Raw genomic sequence first — 21,053 nt, 5'->3', positions numbered from 1 at the left:
GCGGTGCTCTGTACAGTTTTTTTTTTTTTTTTTTACACAAGCCGACTCTTGTTTCGGTCTTTCTTCCAGCAGGAGGTTGTCTTTCTGATCTTTTGTCCTTCGGCGACTTCCTGGGACTAGGATGAGATGGCTTTGCTAGCTGGGCTGTACGCCACACTGTTCTCTGCGGTTGCTTTTGTAGCGCATTAGGGGGTTGACCGGCTACTCAACAGACCCCTGCGTATCGGATCCACTCTGGCATCACACATGCCTCTTCTGGAGCGGGGCAACCGCCACCAGACCGGGTGTCAGGGCATTTAGCCAGGGCATCCGTTTTCTGAGGGGCAGTGCAACCCAAGACCAGCAGCACAGTCCGTGGTACAGTTCTCTTGTCTCCTGTCCGTAAGTTTGCTAATTTTTTAGCGTTCAGGTTCTTGCCTCTGGCGACACTCTCTGGGGTCATACAGTTCTCCGGTCAGGCAGCGCAAGCGTTCCCACCCCTGGGGACGGCTTTTGAATATACCATGGTCCAGTGTCCCCCAGCCTTGAGGGAAGAGTGGATTTTTGGTACTTACCGGTGAATCCTTTTCTCGGAGTCAGGCTGGGGGACACTGCATTCCCTCCCTCATGCTCAGCTGTATTGAGTATGAGTTATGATTTGGGTCGTATTTGACCGTCCATTTCATTTTTATTTTTCGGTGTGACAGTGTCACTGAGTATTGCTTTTCCACACTAGGCACTTTTGAAGTTGTACTTAAGTCAGGAGTTGCAGAGGGGAGGAGTTATAGATTTCAGTGTTTAGTGCCAAACCCACACCTTCCCACCTACAACCCCATGGTCCAGTGTCCCCCAGCCTGACTCAGAGAAAAGGATTCAACGGTAAGCACCAAAAATCCTCTTATTAGCGTCTTTGCTCAAGTGGTGAAGAGTGGCATTAAGCAGTATTTTTTTGTGAAAATAAGTAGTCCTGTTAAATTTGGGGTACTTAAAAATGGGTGCTAGTATATTTTAGGAGTATCTAAAGTGGTTTTAAAAAACGTGAAAAATGCACCTGTTGCAAGCACCTGCAATCATAAAAACACCTGATCCATCCTTGCAGACCCCCAAGAACTCTATTTTGTAAGTTTTTATGCTTGTCCCCCCACTTTGTGCTTTTTCGCCCCCAAAATGAAAGTACTTTTTTGGGGTGTTCTTACATTTTCCCCCAGGATTTTTTGACAAAGCTGTCCTTTGGGGGGCTGTCCCAAGAGTTCCGAGAGGTTTCCCCACCTTTGCACCCCAAAATAAAAATGTTCCACTTCTTTTCACTTGCTATTCAGAGGCGAATCTTTTTCACCTATTACATTGTATTGACTTTGCACGTAAGCGAAAACAGTCTGGAATTGAATACGGAGATAAGTTCCGACTAAGCGAAAAGCCGCAATCGGTGATACTTTTTCGCGGAAAGCGACTTTTCGCTTCTAATTGAATACGGCCCTTAGTGTCCACATCACTGATATTGCACTCATTTCCGAGGTACTCTGAGGTTGCTGCAGTGATGAATAGACACAATGTTTTCTTAAGAGGGATTGAGAACATTTATTACCCAAGAGGACATGTGTACACCATAACCTTATTGAAAATGCTGCCCACAGTTTTTGACCACCAATTTGTAAAGAACTTTGGACAATTGGGATTGAACTATGTGCACTTAAGGCGCATGAACATCCTGCCTACAGTTATTGCCCACCAGCTGAAATAGATCTACTGCACACCACTCCAGAGAAAATAATCGTGTAAAAACACCAATTCAAATATATGTTGTTCAGAATATAGAGACTCCTTATGTCCAGTAACTGAGCTCTCTCTACACAGGCACTTAGTACATCACATTCTGAGCAAATTCATTAGTATACATCCACAGAAGTGTAGTGCTTACTTCATCCTTTTCTATTGTGCGAATTTCAAATTAGGAGGCTGGAACACCTCCCCTAGCAAGCAGCTAGTGGTATACTTAGAGCAAACATTTCCTCCCCCACGTTATTCCTGTGAGCGCCAACCGACATACTCCTTTCCTAATAGTTTAATATTCAGTATGAACTATGATGCAGTGTTGAATGTGCACCTGTTTAGCAAATGTTGTGTGAATTTACACACTGTATGCTCAGAAAATAAGCATGCGTAAAAGTGGCCGTGCAGAGTCATGTGCACTTTGAACCCCTACCACCAAAGAGGTGGAACTGGGAGTGTGGATGGGGGAGGCACTAGGCTGAAGCTATGCCTATGGTGCCAAGAAACCTTGCACCAGCCCTGATAAACCATGTTAAGTTACTTATTTAAATGTAATTGCTACACTTTTCTTAAATGTCACCAGGTGGGTTTTCTTAAGCACAGTTAGATTTCTTAGAATGTTCCCCAAGCAGATGCAACTACTGGAGGACCGAGAAACATACAGTAACACTCTAGCAACCAATAAGATTCTAGCCATTATCTTAGAGAGGGTGCTAGATAAATAAGTAGAATCTAATTGGTTGCTATGGGCAACAACTCCACTTCTAAAAACCAGCACTTTAGTAAATATACCCAACAAAATTAAAGTGTTCAGCCTAATTTTAAGCCACATTTCTCTGTATCTATTGAAAAATAGACAGACACCAACATTTGCAATGTACTTGTAGTTTATGTTTGCGTATACAAGTTCATTCAAATCTTTGTTCTGAGACAAAACAAGACAAAACAGATGGTTTTTTTGTTTGAGCAAAAAATGTGTAAACAGTGACTTAACAGGGTTGTATGACTGTCCCCTAAACCTGTGACATCATGCTGGGGCGCCGGCTCTAGGAAATAGAGCATTGCCCAGAGAAAGCACCACAGGCTGCAGGGTGCCTGCACGGAGCATCACTTGGATGATCCGGACAGCTATTCAGTGCCGCTAATGGCTGCAGAGGGCACCCATCAAGCCACATGCAGATGTAGTGGGGCAGTAACTACTACCCTTGCACAGTGCCCCCCCCCCCCCCACAGGGCTCTGTGCAAGGGCACCACTCGCACACCCCTATTTACAGCCCTGTGTGTAAACTCTCTCTGGGGCCCATATATTAATTAGCGAGATTTAGACCTTATAATTATAATTTCTCATCGCTACAGTAAGTAGCACCAGAATGTATAAAAATAGGATGCGTAGAGATAAAAGGGCCCGATTCAGAAATGGACACTAATGCAATAGCAGCTGCGATTTTGTACATAACGCAGCGAAAATATGCTAATAGAAGATCACCTGAGCATAGGGATGCCCATTGCCGCCTTTTCATCAGCGTACATAATCGCTTACCTACGTAAATGTTGGTAACATCAACGCGTACAGAACAGCCATTATGCCCCTGCAGCATATATGGTAAGCAATCTTCTCGCGCACAGAGCTCTCGTGTTTCAAATGCAATCGCAATGGCTAATTTATGCACGACCATGAACTGTTCTTCAAATGGAGAGACACCTGCTTTTTTCTGACACCCCCCTTGTTTTTGGGCAGGTGAGTGTATGGGGTGAGGGCCATGTGAATATTTTTTTTAGAGCAAAAAATAAATACAAAATATACACAATTTTAGCCATTCCCTAGTTAACTGTTTAATGTGTGAACCAATGTATAGTACCAGGGAAAACGGTAGCTGCTGATTAAATAACCAGTAACAGTTATTCAAAATCAGTTAATATGATAACTGCATACTAATAGTAATCGGCGCCAAGTACCATGTAGGGGAAACGTATAAATGACATGACAAATATCTATAAAATCAGAATCATCCATAACTTATGAGCATGTTTAAAAAAACCAATGTAAATTACAGTAAATCTCATTCACATACAATTACACGTCACACACATCTTATATGTTTCCCAGTTAGTCTTAGAAATTGATCTAATTATGTAACAAATACTACACTAATAGGAAAACACTTGTAGAGAAAACAAAATGTAATGTAAGTAGCATTATAAGTAATATACCAGAAATAAACTATTCACAGAACATGATGGAACGGAGATTAGAGACTTTGGGCTAGATTTACCATCAGTTGACTACATTAGCGTTTATTTCTGTTGTAGCTTTAAATCCATCAGTCAAAGCCATTGAGCTTAAGCAGCTTGAAAAACCAGCAGACAGTAAATCTAGTCCTATAACTAGGTCTACAGAACATAAAATACACATTTTGTGCAAAGTGTCTCATAGAATATTAGTTGGTAATGCATTTGATGTACTTGTACAGATAAAAATGTATTTCACATTTCAACATATATACAAGATAAATAAAGCATGGGGAAGTGGGTAGTACCGTTAATAAACTCTACATAAGTAATCATACTGTAATTTCACATGCAGCCTAGGACAGTGGTAGACAACACTATTTGTCAGGAGCCTCAAAAAGCATATTTCCCTTATAGAAAAGTAGTATATCATAAGATCAGAGCACGGAAATGTCCACACAGCTTAAATAACTAATTAAGATAGCGAAACTAGTCATGGAAAACTGCAGCATAAAGGTGTGAAAGCACTCTGCTCACTGACTGTAAATTATTGAGGGGACTAAAGAAGGACGGTTATCCTTGTTAGGAATGTTGCATCCAGCCTAGCGTAAATTCATTACATCGATTTAAAAATGAATCGAATGATTGTCCCTACCAGCTAAAATTATTCAGTACAGTATCAAATGTCAGCAACAACACATGCAATCCACACATGCAAAGAAATCAAACCATAGATGTCCATAAATTAAGTTGTGTGTAACAATGTGAAATGACCCAGGGAAAAATTATTGAACACGCTTACTGAAAATGTATTTAATACTTCGTACAAAAGCCTTTGCTGGTATGACCGCTTCAAGACGCCTCCTGTATGGAGAAACTAGTCGTATGCATTGCTCAAATGTGATTTTGGCCCATTCTTCCAGTCTGCAAATCTTGAAGGTTTCGTGGGCCTCTTCTATGAACTCTGATCTTTAGTTCTTTCCTTAGATTTTCAGCTTTATTTTCTCTCTCTGAAACCAATTGAGAATGTCCTTGGCTGTGTGTTTGGGATCGTTGTCTTTCTGAAATGTCCACCCTCGTATCATCTTCAGCATTCTGGTAGATGCCACCAGATTTTTATCAAGAATGTCTCTGTACATTTTTCCATTCATCCTTCCTTCAAATTATATGAAGTATGCCAATACAGTATACTGAAAAAACAGCCCCACACCATGATGTTCCCACCTCCAAACTTTACTGTTGGTATGGTGTGTTTGGGGGTGACGTGCAGTGCCATTTCTCCTCCAAACATGGTGCGTATTATGGTCAGTGTTCGCAAATACGCGCTATAGTGTGTATTTTACCTGACATTGAGTAGTGGGGACTCACTTTTAAAAAGAAGCCAGGTCCCCGGGGACGGGCTGAGCTGTGGCCAATCCCTGACAGCTGGCTGCAGCACAGCGCGTCCCCCTGAGAAAGAGACAGCGCTGTCTGTTAGAGCAGCCAATGAGAGTCAGATAGACTCTCATTGGGTGCTGCTGTGGAAAGCCGTGCTGGGATCAAGTGTTTGATGCCAGCATCGACACAGCATCCGTGCCCGGCGCTGGGACAGTGTGTTTGTTCCCAGCGCCGGGTAAGCCACCGCAGCGGGTACCTGGTGAAGGGACCTCCTGGTTCCTTCCATCAGTGTCAGCGGTAAAGTGGCAGCGGGAGACGCTTGGCTCCGGGCGCAAGCTAAGCGGAGCTCGCTGCCCGGAAGCCAAGTAGCGACAGCGGTTGTTTGGCACTGGCCGCGAGCGAGTGAAGACCTCCAGAAGAGAAGAGTGTCGCTGCATCAGTTCCGGCAGCCGCACAAGAGGCCGGAAGATGGCGTGATCAAGAAGGAAGAAAGGAAGAGGTGGCTCCGCTGGCGCGGACGGGCCAGCAGCAGAAGATTGAAGCTGAGGACCGGAGAGGACTGCGTGGGTGGAAAGAAAAAGAGCCAACGAAGCTCCCCCCCGCAGCCTCTTCCACCGTATGGGTAGGCGGCCTTGGCCACTGTTAATTAACCCCTCCCTAGACCACCAGGGTTGTCGGGCACTAGGCCCGTGGCATAAATTCAGGCAATAGGCCTGTGGGTATTTAGGTGGGCATAAGGCCCGGGCTACATAAGGGGGCATTAGGCCCAATTGAAAGTATCTGACCCACAAATAGGTGTGAGTGACCTGGGCATTAGGCCCAGGTCACTAAAGGGCAAATAGGTGGGCCAATACTGGGGGCACTGCATAGGGGGGATTACTACTGGGGCACTGCATAGGGGGACTAAAAGGCATTACTGTGCAGCATAATGTGTAAAGGCCGGGCATGGCTGTATGGCAAAATGTTAAAAGACTGGGCATTACTGCGTGGCATAATTTGTAAAGGGCATTAATGTTCCGGCATAATGTGTAAAGGCCGGGCATGGCTGTGGCGCATCATTTGCAAGGGGTTAGGGGAGGTCTGAGAGTTATATGGGAAGCTCTAAAGCATAAATTATGATGGGACCCAGAAACTGTCAGGAAGGACCCCGTTTTTAATTTTTTTAAAGTGTAGGGTCCCTTGGACCCACATATTTTGTCACTCACCGCGATCACTGATGGCATGTAAAGAGTTCAATTTTTTTCTCATCTGACCAGACTATATTCTCCAAGTATTTCACAGGCTTGTCCAAATGTTCTGCAGCAAACTTTAAACGAGTTTCAACATGCTTTTTCTTCAGTATAGGGATAGCAGTCAGCGCTCTCCGAGAGGGAAGAGTAATTGTCACTAGCTGCTCCCCCGGGAAGTGTCCCTACTTCCTTAACATAAATAAATACAAGAAAACCCCACCAAGGAAAAAAGGGGGGGGGGTTAAGCGCTCTGTGACAATAGAATATACAGATGGAATAATTGTATATGCAGTCATCTAAATCATGTAAATCACATTAAAATGGAATTTCTATCTATAGTGTGACTTAATCGAGGTCTAAAATGTTCTGGATCTAGGTTAGAATGTCCTTATGTCTTAGGCAAAATTAAAGACGATTTCAGGTGGGCAAAAACTTGAGGCTGAGAGTTGAATACTTGTCTTAAATGAAGACGATTTCTGCTTTAAAATAGTTGTGTGTAAATGATCAGTTCATACACCTGATTATGTCTTCAGTTATTCAACTATATTGTGAGTCCCTCAATTATGTCAGGTCAGCAATAACTTTAGGCTTAGAGTTCTTAGAGCAAACAAATGTCAGTCTAAAGTTTATGACAGGTCAGCAATAACTTTAGGCAGAATATTCAATAAGCAGGATATTGTTGTTGTGCAAAAACCAGACGCTGTGGGTGCCACCTCCATCACAGTTGAAACAACCTCGGGGAATAAGGAACGCAGTATCAGGGTATACTTAGACACTATGATGCAGACTGGGTAAAGTGTAATTTACTTACCCAGTTTCAAATGTCTGCTGGTCCGACTCCTCCCTGCGTTCGTGCTGCACACATTGGGTCGTTCACCACATCTACACAGCTGACCGGGACGCAGGGAGGAGTCGGACCAGCAGACATTTGTTTGCTCTAAGAACACTCAGCCTTATTGAGATGGGTTGTCTGCAACCACCAGGCCAGAGAAAGGCGAACCTCCGCAGTGAGCACCATCGTCTGGGACTTTAGACTCTGAGGCAGTCCATACCATTTGGACCGGATCAGGTGCTGCAGAGGTCTGGAGTGAAACTGGGCATATTCCACCATGTCGAAAACCGACACCATGGAACCCAGTAACCTCATCGCCGAGTGTAGAGACACCCGGCGGCTCTGCAGACAACTGCGCACCAGCAACTGCAAGGCAGAGATCTTTTCCCCTGTCACAAAGATCCTTTGCTGTCCGGAGTCCAATAAGGCTCCGAGGTGCAGAATCTGCTGAGACGGGATCAGGGTGGACTTCTGCCAGTTTATTAACCAGCCGTGCCGTTGCAGTACCGCAATGGTCAGGTCCAAGTGGCGTAGGAGCAGCTCCGGAGTTCCTGCCACTAAGAGAAGGTCGTCCAAGTACGGCAACATGCGGACTCCCTGCAGTCGAAGCCGCCATGACCGCCATCACCTTGGTGAAAACACGTGGTGCTGTCGCCAGGCCGAAAGGTAACGCCCGGAACTGAAAGTGGTCGCTGCGGATTGCAAACCTGAGGAACTGCTGATGGCGCGAAAGAATAGGGACATGCAGGTAAGCGTCCAATGACACCATGTAGTCCCCAGGTTCCAGCGCCAGAATGGACCGTAGGGTCTCCATCCGAAACTTTGGCACCCGCAAAGACTTGTTGAGAGCTTTGAGGTTGAGTATCGGACGAAACGACCCATTGGCTTTCTGCACAAAAAAAGAGATTGGAATAGAAACCCTGGCCCTTCTGGGAGAATGGAACAGGCACTATAACTCCAGCCTGGAGCATAGTGTGCAAGACCTTCCGCAGCTCCGCGGCTTTGTTCCGGTCTGATGGTAGACCCGTGGTGAAGAATCGAGACAGGGTCTGTGCCGGAAGGAGAGGGCATACCCGTGTGAGACCACCTCGCGAACCCAAGTGTCTGTCGTGGTGACCGACCAACACCGGGCGAACTGCAGCAGGCGGCCTCCCACCTTGGGATCCCCCAAAGTGAGGCCCGGACCGTCAGGCCGCAGGCTTGTCATCTGGCTTAGGGGCCGGACGTCTGGTACTCCAGGCCAGCTTCTGGGGCTTGGCCGATTTTTTGGGGCCAGCCTGTCGGGGAAAGGACTGTGCTTTAGGCTTACCCTGGGCCCTATAAGGCCGAAAGGACAACGTACCTGAACCGGAAGGAACTGCAGAAGACGGGAGACATGCCGATTTGGCTGCCGCCAGCGTGGCTACAATTTTGTCCAGGTCCGGACCAAAAAGAACTTCTCCGTTAAAAGGCAACGCTTGCAAACCCATTTTGGAATCAGCGTCCGCCTTCCAAGATCGCAACCACAATGTGCGACGAGCAGCTACAGCTGCTGAAGAAATTTGAGACGCCAGGGTACTAATATCCAAGGCCGCTTTGTTGATCTAAGTGGCCGAATCCCAGAGATTGCCTATCAACTCCGTCTGTTCAGCCGGATTCAAAGGACGCCTCCAACGTATCCGCCCAGCGCTCCATAGCTCTGGCAACCCAGCAAATGGCCATAGCTGGCCGCGCTGCCCCCCCCGCAAGGGAATAAACGGACTTTAGGCAGATGTCCACCTTGCGGTCCGTAGCATCCTTAAGGGAGGACATGGATGGCATGGGTAAAGTGGCACTACGGACGAGACGTGTCACATGAGAATCCACCTGTGGAGGGGATTCCCACTTAGAAAAATAATTATCCGCGAACGGATAAGCCGCCGCCAAACGCCTCTGCGGCTGGTATCGTTTGCCAGGCTGTTTCCACGCCTCCTCTAAATGGTCCACCAACTGACCCGAAAGAGGAAAGACTGTGGCGTCACCCTTAACATCCTTAAAAAAGGCATATTTGGATTTAGACGCCGGAGGAACTTCGTCCTCAATCACCAAAGCTGTGCGGACTGCCCGAAAAAGTCCAGGAATATATACCTTGGACCTAGCGTCCGCCTCCTTAGTACGGAGAGGTTCCTGGTCGGAAAGATCCAGAATCTCCCCATCATCAGACGTCACTTCGTCATCCTCATAAGGAGCAGACAGACGCCACCGGCCTCTTATGTGGCCGCAACACAGACTCCCCTTGTAACACATCCGACAAGTGCTGTACAGAACTAGTCAGGGAATTAACCCACGCCGGCTCCTGAGAGACCGGGAGAGGAGAAATAGGGAGACTGCGGGGTACCATCAATTGCCTCGGGAAACCCTGCATGGGTGACGACACCACTGATTGCTGGGACAATCCTATCTGTGAGAACGCGGGTTGCGGAGCTAACTGGCCCACCAAGGTTGTAAGCGCCTGAGCGAAACAAGCCCAGGGCAGCTCCTGTACTGGTGCTGTGAGTGTAATTGGCCGCGCCAATAAAAAACACTGCCGGCTTAGACCCTCCGCGCTACCCTCCCCCTCCGCTATAGGTACTTTACACGTAGTACACTGAAGCCGGAGAGGAAAGTCACTTTCAGACATGATGGTGGAAAGTATGTGACCCCTCTCACCAAAACTTTTAGTATAGCAAGAGACCACCCTGCAGCACCGCAAGGGCTTTAGCAGAAAGAGTAGGGACAGTAATAAGGCTGACAGTTAGAAAATAAAAGTACAGGCAGCAGCGCTAGCACAGTCACATACAATGCAAAGAAAATCAATTCCTGCACTAACAGCGCTGATAAATCAACTACACAGACACAGAGTCTGGTAGGACACAGCGCTACATACACAGACCTGACCACAGCGGAGGAGAGGTATGCGGGGGGGACCCAGACCACGATGCCTCCATCCAGACTTCCAGCAGCGTTCACCATGCGTTCTAGAAGATGGCCACCGAGGAGCACAGAGGAGGCTGGCCTGGGGGAGGACCGCTGCCACAGGGCCAGTCGGCGTGTGCAGAGGGGGCTGTGTGCAGCGGGGGAGGCGCCGGCTGTGAGACAGGGAAGGCGCGCTCCCCTGGCATGCATTTAACCCCTGTACGCCGCAGCTCTGCCGCGGTCCTGCTGTCCCAGGGGGGTAGTGGAAGCGCAGGTTAGTACCTGGCTCCACGCTGCAGCCAGTCCCCAGGGAGCCCCCTGCCTGGGGACTCTGGACCATGTATCAGCAGGGACCCACCGCGGGACCCCGCTGCTTACATGCTGTCCCCCTTAAATCCGGACATGGTCCTAAACAACTGGGGTCACCGCTAGCTGTGACCCCAGATGCCTACCAGCATCCCCGAATCGGTACCGGCGGGGGTGTAGGGAAGACACCATGGACGTCAGGACTGACTGTCCATGCTGTACTTCCAGATGTGCAGCCACAGCTGCATTCGAGAAAACTTCAGGGGCTCTTCATGGCCCCCTTCTAACAGGTGCATCCGACTCCGGCCGGGCACCAAACTAAACTGAGATGCCTTGGCTCGGGGGCGGGGTATAGGAGGGGTACCCTAGTGCATCCTGGGAGGCTGAAAGCTTAACTCTATGGTGCCCGATGCCTGATGTCATCACCTATACCCCAAGGTATCCTGTGGATACCCTATAGACCCTGAAGTAGAAATAGCCCCCTTTTGCTTGGATGACAGCTTTGCACACTGTTGGCATTCTCTCAATCAGCTTCATGAGGTAGTCTCCTGGAATGGTTTTCCAACACCCTTGAAGGAGTTCCCAGAGGTGCTGAACACTTGTTGGCTGATTTTCCTTCATTCTGCGGTCCAACTCATCCCAAACCAGCTCAATTGGGTATAGGTCGGGTGACTGTGGAGGCCAGGTCATCTGACGCAGCACTCAATTACTTTCCTTCTTGGTCAAGTAGCCCTTACATATCCTGGAGGTGTGCTTGGGGTAATTGTCTTGTTGAAAAACAAATGATGGTCCCAGTAAGCGCAAACCAGAAGGGATGGCATGGCGCTGCAGAATGCTGTGGTAGCCATGCTGGTTAAGTGTGCCTTGAATTTTGAATAAATCACCAACATTGTCACCAGCAAAGCACCCCCACAACATCACACCTTTTCCATGCTTCACAGTGGGAACCACACATGCAGAAACCATCCACTCACCTTCTCTACGTCTCACAAAGACACGGCGGTTGGAACCAAAAATCTCAAAATTTGGACTCATCAGACAGAGTACAGATTTCCACTGGTCTAATGTCCATTCCTTGTGTTTCTTAGCCCAAACAATTCTCTTCTTCTTGTTGTTCCTCCTCAGTAGTGGCTTCTTCGCAGCAATACGACCAAGAAGGCCTGATTCATGCAGTCTCCTCTGAACAGTTGATGTTGAGATTTGTCTGCTACTTGAACTCTGTGAAGACTTTATGTGGTCTCTAATCTGAGGAGCTGTTAAGTAGCGGTTTCTGAAGCTGGTAACTCTAATGAACTTATCCTCTGCAGCAGAGGTAACTCTTTGTCTTCCTTTCCTGGGGCGGTCCTCATGAGAGCCAGTTTCATCATAGCGTTTAATGGTTTTTGCAACTGTACTTGAGGATACATTCAAAGTTCTTGAAATTTTCCGTATCGACTGACCTCCATGTCTTAAAGCAATGATGGACTGTCTTTTCTCTTTACTGAGTTGAGTGGTTGGTACCATAATATGGATTACAACAGTAGTCAAATAGTGGTGTCCACTGTGTACTAACCATACCTCTGCACAACACAACTTATGGTCTCAAACACATTCATAAGGAAAGTAATTCCACAGACTGACTCTTGACAAGGCACAACTGTTAATTCGAAACCACTCCAGGAGACTACCTCATGAAGCTGATTGAGAGAATGCCAAGAGTGTGCAAAGCGGTCATCAAAGCAAAATGGGGCTTTGAGGAATCTAAAATATAAACACATAATTTTGCTTTGTTTACAACATAATTCCATGTGTGTTCTTTCATAGTTTTGAGGTCTTCAGTATAAATCTACTATGTTGAAAATAATTTAAATCAACAAAAACAATTGAATGAGAAGGTGTGTCCATACATACATATATATGGACATTGACAGAATTTTCATATTTTGGCCTCTGTTCACCACCACAATGGCTTTGAAATGAAACAAACAAGATGTGATTTAACTGCAGACTTTCAGATTTAATTTGAGGGCAATTACATCCAAATCAGGTGAACGGTGTAGGAATTACAACGGTTTCTATATGTGCCTCCCACTTTTTAAGGGGCCAAAAGTAATGGGACAAACTAAACAATCCTAAATCTACCTTTCACTTTTTAATACTTTGTTGCAAATCCTTTGCAGGCAATTACAGCCTGAAGTCTGGAACGCATAGACATCACCAGATGCTGGGTTTCATCCCTGGTGATGCTCTGCCAGGCCTCTACTGCAAATGTCTTCAGTTCCTGCTTGTTCTTGGGGCATTTTCCCTTCAGTTTTGTCTTCATCAAGTGAAATGCATGCTCAATCGGATTCAGGTCAGGGGATTGACTTGGCCATTGCATAACATTCCACTTGTTAGTCTTAAAAAACTCTTTAGTTGCTTTTGCAGTATGCTTCGGGTCTTTGTCCATCTGCACTGTGAAGCGCCGTCCAATGAGTTCTGAAGCATTTGACTGAATATGAGCATATAATATTGCCCGAAACACTTCAGAATTCATTCTGCTGCTTTTGTCAGCAGTCACATCATCAATAAATACAAGGGAACCAGTTCCATTGGCAGCCATACATGCCCACGCCATGACACTACCACCACCATGCTTCACTGATGAGGTGGTATGTTTTGGATCATGAGCAGTTCCTTTCCTTCTCTTCCCATCACTCTGGTACAAGTTGATCTTTGTCTCATCTGTCCATAGGATGTTGTTCCAGAACTGTAATGGCTTTTTTAGATGTTGTTTGGCAAACTCTAATCTGGTCTTCCTATTTTTGTGGCTCACCAATGGTTTGCATCTTGTGGTGAACCCTCTATATTCACTCTTGTGAAGTCTTCTCTTGATTGTTTACTTTGACACATATACACCTACCTCCTGGAGAGTGTTCTTGATTTGGCCAACTGTTGTGAAGGGGTTTTTCTTCACCAGGGAAATAATTCTTCTGTCATCCACCACAGTTGTTTTCCGTGGTCTTCCGGGTCTTTTGGTGTAGCTGAGCTCTCCGTGTGTTCTCTCTTTTTGAGAATGTTCCAAACAGTTGATTTGGCCACACCTAATGTTTTTGCTATCTCTCTGATGATTTTTCAGCCTAATGATGGCTTGCTTCACTGATAGTGACAGCTCTTTGGATCTCATATTGAGAGTTGACAGCAACTGATTCCAAATGCAAATGTCACAACTAGAATCAACTCCAGACCTTTTACCTGCTTAATTGATAATGAAGTAACGAGGGAATAGCCCACACCTGTCCATGAAATAGCTTTTGAGTTGATAGTCCCATTACTTTTGGCAGCTTAAAAAGTGGGAGGCACATATTGAAACTGTTGTAATTCCTACACCGTTCACCCGATTTGGGTGTAATTGCCCTCAAATTAAATCTGAAAGTCTGCAGTTAAAGCACATCTTGTTTGTTTCATTTCAAAACCACTGTGGTGAATAGAGGCCAAAATATGAAAATGTCCCAATATTTATGGACCTGACTGTGTTTGTGTGTGTGTGTGTGTGTTAGATATATATATATATATATCTATCACACATGTAATTTATTTAGTTTGAAACAGTTTTAGGACAGGAAGTGATGTCACTCCCTCAGGTATATAAACACCAGAGGTAGTCTCACCTTTCACTGCAGCCAGACCCTGGGAACAGGTCAGGGCTCATTACAGGAGTGAATTTAGATCACCTTATAAGTACGTATTATGGATTCTTTCAGTTTTGTTCTTGTTAAATTATTGCACCCATTTGTGTTCTATATAGGTTTCTCATTGAATGAATTTGATGATACTGAAAAATGGGATTCTGGTACCTACCGGTAAATCCTTTTCTCTGATTCCACAGGGGACACTGGAGGTGCTTACGCTGGGGTATAGAGGCGTGGATATCTGGAGCTGGCACTTTAAATAATTTAGAAGTGTGAAGCTCCTCCCCCTCTATGCCCCATCAGCCCTCAGTTTAGAAAATGAAGACCGAAAGGAGATGGAGAACAAGCGGAGTAAAAAGGAAGAGAACACACAATAACCAAAACATACAACATACGGAACAACCGAACAGGCAGGTAGAGAGCACTGAGGTGGGCGTCCAGTGTCCCCTGTGGAATCAGAGAAAAGGATTTACCGGTAGGTACCAAAATCCCATTTTCTCTTTCATCCACTAGGGGACACTGGAGGTGCTTACGCTGGGGACGTTCCAAAGTTTTCCCCACGGGCGGGAGCGCTCTGCGGCACCTGCAGAACAAGACGGCCAACACGATGCCGAATCCGCAAACGTGTCAAATCTGTAAAAATTTACAAACGTGTGAACTGAAGACCAAGTTGCCAAACAACACAATTGTGACGTGGAGGCTCCCCTACCGGCCGACCATGACGCACCCACAGAATGTGTGGAATTAACTGAAATGGACGAAAAAGGCCGGCGGTCGGCACTAACATAAGCCTGATGAATAGTCGGCCGGATCAAACGTGCCAAAGTCTGCTTAGACGCTGGCCAACCCCTCCGAACCTCATCAGAGGACAAAAAACGACTCAGACTTATGGAGGGAAGCAGTCCTGTCAACATAGATGTTGAGAGCTCTAACCACATCCAAGGTAGAACATCCAGAGTCCTCCACCAAAGACGGTACCACAATAGGCTGATTATATGAAAAGCCGACACTACCCTGGGAAGGAAGACGGCCACCGTCCGGAGTTCCGCCCTATCTGCATGAAACACCAGGTAAGGTGGCCTATAGGACAGAGCACTCAATTCCCAAACTCTACGAGCCGAAGCTAGAGCCAGGAGGAGGACCGTCTTTCAAGACAAGTACTTAATATCAACCTCTTCCAAAGGTTCAAACATGGACGACTGAAGAAACAAAAGCACTAAGTTCAAGTCCCAGAGAACTACAGGAGGTACAAAAGGAGGCTGCAAGCGCAAGACCCCTTGAAGAAACGGCTGCACCTCAGGAATGAGGGCCAAGTTCAGTTGTAAGAAAATGGATAAAAGGCAGAAACCTGCACCTTTAAAGTTCCAAGACGAAGTCCAGAATCCAAACCCGTCTGAAGAAAAAACAGAAAACCGGGACAACCGAAAAATCCTAGATGGATGATCCCGACTGGAACACCACAAGATATAAGAACGCCAGAAGCGATGATAATGCGCAGCCGAAACTGGTTTCCTGGCTTAGCATGGTGGGAATAACTGTCTGGGATTCCTCTGCGTTCAGGATATCAGTTTCAAGAGCCACCCCATTAAGCGCAGTTGCGCTAAGCTGGGGTGTACGAAAGAACCCCGCTATAGAAGATCTGGGCGCAGAGGAAAGGCCCATGGATCGTCTGACAATAGGGACCGAAGGTTCAAGAACCAACTTCTCCCTGGCCAGTTCGGAGCCACGAGAATGACAGAGGCTGACTCGTGTTTTATCCTCTTTAGCAGTCGAGGAAGAAATTGAATCGGAGGAAAAAGGTAAACGAAGTCGTAGGTCCACGGAACTGTCAGACCGTCTACTGCCTCTGCCTGCGGATGTCGAATTCTTGACACGCAAACCGGGAGCGGACGATTCAATCATGACACCATGAGGACATCCCCATCGACGTATCAGCGCGTTGAACACACCTGGATGAAGCTTCCATTCCCCAGGATGGATATCCTGGTGGCTTAGGTAGTCTGTACCCAGTTGACTTCTCGCATGACCATGCGACTCAGAGGCCTTCCTTGGCGGTTGATGTACGCGACGGCCGTCGCGATTGAATTCTTATTTCTTCTATCAGAGCATTGTAAATCACTGAGTTCCCACACCTTTATGTGCCACCTTTGTTCTAGATGGGACCATTGACCCTGAAAGTGATGATCAAGGACTACTGCTCCTCATCCTTGAAGGCTGGCATCCGTTGTTACGATGATCCAGTTCAACACTCCGAATCTTCGGCCCGCTAAAAGATTGGTGGATTGTGTCCACCAGAGAAGTGCTACTCTGGTAGCTGGGCTCAGACTGATCTGCCGATGTAGAAGAAGATAAGATCCTGATCCCTGTGTTAGTAGGTCCAGCTGAAACAACCTTGAGTGGAACCGCCCGAACAGTAGTGCCTCGAAAGCAGCTACTGCGTCTCCCCAGGAGACGTCTTCAAAGAAGTAGGGAAACCTTCTTTGGTCTGAGGACCAGGTGAACAAACAACCGGATATCCCGGGCTTTGTCTATTGGAAGAACGATTCTCTGTGATGCCGTATCTCATACTCTGATATGTCAGTAAGGCTGATTTCGCCTTGAGTAACAGGTCGTCCAAATAAGGGATTATGTTCCCTCCCTTCGACCGAAGGAGAGCAATCATGACTGACATGATTTGGGTGAAGATACTGGGAGCCAAGGAAAACCCGAACGGCAATACCCGAAACTGATAATGATCTTTGAATATGGCGAAACGCAGAAAGGCTTGGTGTGGTTCCCAGATGGGAACGTGGAGATAGGCATCCTTAATATCCAGGGATAATAGGAACTGTCCTGGTTCCAAGCTCGCAACAACAGACTGCAGAGAATGAAACGAAGGTCCAGTGTAAGGTCTTCTGGGAGCCGGTGCAGTAGACGGGAGGAAGGAAGACTTACCCCCCTGTGGCTTGGGATATCCATTTGTCCAATTCCGGTCCAAACAGCCTGTCGCCATTGAATGGTAAACCCTCTACCGCACGCTTGGATTCTGCGTCCGCTTGCCAGGCGCGCAACCAGAGGGCTCTGCGGCCCGAAATAGCAAAAGCAGATATGCAAGCACTAATCTGACTGATATCTTATCTCCCCGGTAAACTGCAGACTCACGGATATGTTCTGTTAGTAGGCGTCCCTGTAATCAACTGGTCAGCCCAGCAAACCACCGCTTTGTTAACCCAAGTAGTAACAAGGGTGGGCCTAAGTTGAGCACCTGCTGCAGTATAGATAGATCTTAGCGTTGTCTCCAATTTACGATCCAAAGGATCTTTTAGTACTGTAGCTCCTGGCTACTTGGAGTGCTTCTTAGAGAGACGGGAGACGGACGCATCTACTGGAGGGGGGTTTCCCACTTCTCCATCATGGATGATGGAAAAGGGTAGCTAGACGAAAACCGGCGGGGAACTTGGAACCGTTTATCCGGTTGTTTGCAGGCCACTGAGAACTGCTGTTGAAGCTGCAGTGAGAACGGAAAAACCGCTGAGCGCTTTCACACTCCTGGGATGCAGGAATTACATCCTCAGGTAAGTTAAGGATTTTCTGGCCGCAAAAATTAGATATTCCACCCCAGGAGAGGTGGACTCTAACTCTTGAGGGGTATCGTTTTGTAAGGATTCCTCCAGTTCCCCTTCCTCAGTATCCTCCGTAGCGAGGAATTCTTCGTCAGACTCTTCTAACTGAAGAATAGCCGACAAAGGACGCTTTTGTGTCGGTCCCTGTAAGGAAGTGGAGGGTGCGGACACAGCTGTACCCCTTACCTGTACCAGGGTGTCAATAGACTTTGTTAGCCCAGCAACCCAGGGAGGCTGAGACTTGCGTGTCTCAGCTAACTCAGACGATAAATCCGTCATTACTCCTACCATGTCAGCAGCCCATGTAGGTGCAAGCGAGGCAGTACTAGCCATAGGTGGATCAATTGCTATACAAGCATCACATAACGTGGACGTGGCATGCGGCTTAGATAGTTTGTTGTTACCCTTAGAACCGACAAACATCCTTTGTGACGCCTTCTCTGTTTGGCATGGATACACACAGTCACCACACACAGAGGGACAGAGTACAAACAGAAGTAATGAAAACAGAAGGCTGGCTTGGGACACAGAGGAGGAGATACACCCTACTCCTTTCCCACTGATCAGATTCCCTGCACATACAACCCCAGTGTATTATGTAGCCAGAAATGGGGAGCAAGAGAATCCAGCCTTCTGAATACTGAACTCTTCCTGTATAAGGGAGAGATGCAGGCATTTAACAGTTAAAGATCGGCAGCCACGCTGTTTTCTACAGCCGCTTGCCGCGTATAGAGAGAGCAACTGCAGATTTAGGCTCCGCCCCCTTCATGCCCCAAAGGGCCACCATTATGGCTGTTATGAGCCATTACCTCCCTACACCGCGTGTATCAGCGGGGAGAGGGAGCCGCATGTAGCGCTGTTGTAATTAAACACAGCGCCGACCTGTGCCAGCGCTGGACAGCGGGGAGAGGGGAGAAGCAGCAGGGAGCCGCTTGTAGCGCTAATTCACTGCGCTATGTATAAATAAACACAGCGCTGACGTGCTCGCGCTGGACAGTGGGAGAGAGGAGAAGCAGGGAGCCGCTTGTAGCGCTGTTACAATTGCGCTATGCATAATTAAAAGCAGCGCTGACATGTGCTCGCGCTGGACAGCAGGGAGAGGGGAGAAGCAGGGAGCTGCGTGTAGTGATTATACACAGCCTCCCTAACACAGCAGGAGCCGGGGGATGTGCAGCATGTTACTCACTGCGTGTCCCCTGTAGTCTCTCTCTGGCAGGTAAGCACAGTCTTCTCTTCTTCTGTGTGAAGACTTGCTGTGGCGGTAAGGAGCTGTCAGGAGCTCTTTGGAAATGAGCCCTGTGCACTCCTTCCTGATGTTTGTTAAAACATCAGGGCGCCAGGTACCCGGACCCTCCTTTTAGATAGGTGGCGAAGGGTACCTATAGGAATGTAAAAGATGCTTTAAAATAAAATAAAATTAAATAAAATAAATGTATTGCTGGAGCACAGCATGATGTGACCAGCTCCTAGAGGCACATTTTCTAAACTGAGGGCTGATGGGGCATAGAGGGGGAGGCGCTTCACACTTCTAAATTATTTAAAGTGCCAGCTCCAGCTATCCACGCCTCTATACCCCAGCGTAAGCACCTCCGGTGTCCCCTAGTGGATGAAAGAGAAATATATCTTTTTAGTTGTGATTATAATATATTTGATGTCATTAACAACTTTGTATGGAGATTACTTGAAGGCCATTTTGTTGTAACACAGGTCCTAATTGATACAAGGATCTCATCCTATCCAACTTAATATCAGGATTGGTTACATCATTTGTTCTGGTATGTTATAGTATACTGGTATATGTTTTACATTAGACCCTTATATGAAGCTTTATATGTTGTGATTTGACATTTTTCATGTGTTTACTTCAAGAATTGTTTATGTAGACTATATGACGGTCATCTTTGTTGTAATATAGGTCCCAATTGATATAAGGATATTCTTTTAACCAACTTATAATCAGTATAGTTTATTTAGGTATGTACCAGTATACTAATATTTGTTCAGTTTTTTGTACTAAACCCCTCTAGTAATTTATACACCTTGTTTTTTTACATTTTATATGCGATTTAAGAATTGTTTACCCCTGATGAAGTCCTCACAGACGAAACACATAGGATATTAATCTGTGGAATCTGGATTTCCCTAAGGGAGGAACCTGCTATAAAAGATCTAACCCCTGTGTGGTTAGAAGCAGGATACTTATTTCTTATTACTTACTTATTTGTGGCATTGGATCATTACGAATGTAAACAATTTTTTAGTAATGAAGTAATATTTTTAAAATTTATGTCATATGACTATTGAATTTTAATAAAAAATTCTGAAAAACACATTTTTGGATTGATTCTAATGTGAGGCCTTACTGGCCAAATTTTCTGGGTGTTCTTTGGTGAGAAGGTCTTTATTATAACCATTGAGAAAAAAATCCACAGAAAGTTTCTCAAAGAAAGGAACATTTTCATCAGTGTCCAGCATGTTTAGAGAAAGTTACCGGTTGTTCTGCCATATCCTGTCCATTCTCCATGGCTGAATTCTTCTTAGGTAAATATACAGTAAGTGCTGAATCTGCTCTGCAGCTTTCTATGGAAAAAATAAACCAGAAAAGAATGCTATTATTTAACAGAGCAGTGTAACACCGTACTTTAGTGTCAGTTGTAGCAGTTCAAGCTTACGGGCTTGTGTCACACATGCATCTAAGTAGCAGCTGGTTTCTGCAGCATTTTTATCTGCTAGGTAACACACTTAAGGTGCCCATCCACTAGGCGATTAAACAGTCACAGCATGATTACGACCTCATAATCGTGCAATCGCTCTGTAATCACCGGCAAGTCGGGCAGTTAAATGTTAAAAACTACCAGCGATGCCCGTGCCTGCTGGTCGTTTTTAACATCTATCATCGGCCGAACATGACAGTCAACCTGACGACCGCCGTCAGGTTGCCATGTTGGGGGGATGATTCATGTGCACACACTGAACGTCTGAACGTTCAGTGCATGCTCTTCACCCCTAGGGGGACGACGGAACGATTACGTTGACTTAATCGTGCCGTCGTCCCCGCATCTACTAGTGGATGGGCACCTTAAGTTGATACTTCACCAGCTTTTAAATCCTACACATGAATATATACAATTTATTTTGTTTCAGTGCAGGTAGCCTCTAGCTATAT

The 21,053-nt window shown here is 46.4% G+C and overlaps 1 protein-coding gene across 2 annotated transcripts in view; it reads right to left on the bottom strand.

The window, feature by feature from the left end:
* Positions 1-21,053, bottom strand: part of EYA3 (EYA transcriptional coactivator and phosphatase 3) — a 130,580-nt gene that overhangs the window by 71,916 nt on the left and 37,611 nt on the right. For both annotated transcript variants that reach the window (XM_088459958.1, XM_088459959.1), the window contains exon 2: positions 20,379-20,467. In XM_088459958.1, the coding sequence (XP_088316084.1) occupies positions 20,379-20,411 (33 nt within the window). In that variant the 5' untranslated portion in view covers positions 20,412-20,467. The remainder of the gene's footprint in view (positions 1-20,378; positions 20,468-21,053) is intronic.

This window comes from Taudactylus pleione, unplaced genomic scaffold (assembly GCF_031769625.1).
Source record: "Taudactylus pleione unplaced genomic scaffold, aTauple2 ptg000959l, whole genome shotgun sequence".
Classification (NCBI taxonomy): domain Eukaryota; kingdom Metazoa; phylum Chordata; class Amphibia; order Anura; family Myobatrachidae; genus Taudactylus; species Taudactylus pleione.
Note: the sequence above shows the minus strand (reverse complement) of the source record. Positions and strands in the feature narration are given on the sequence as shown.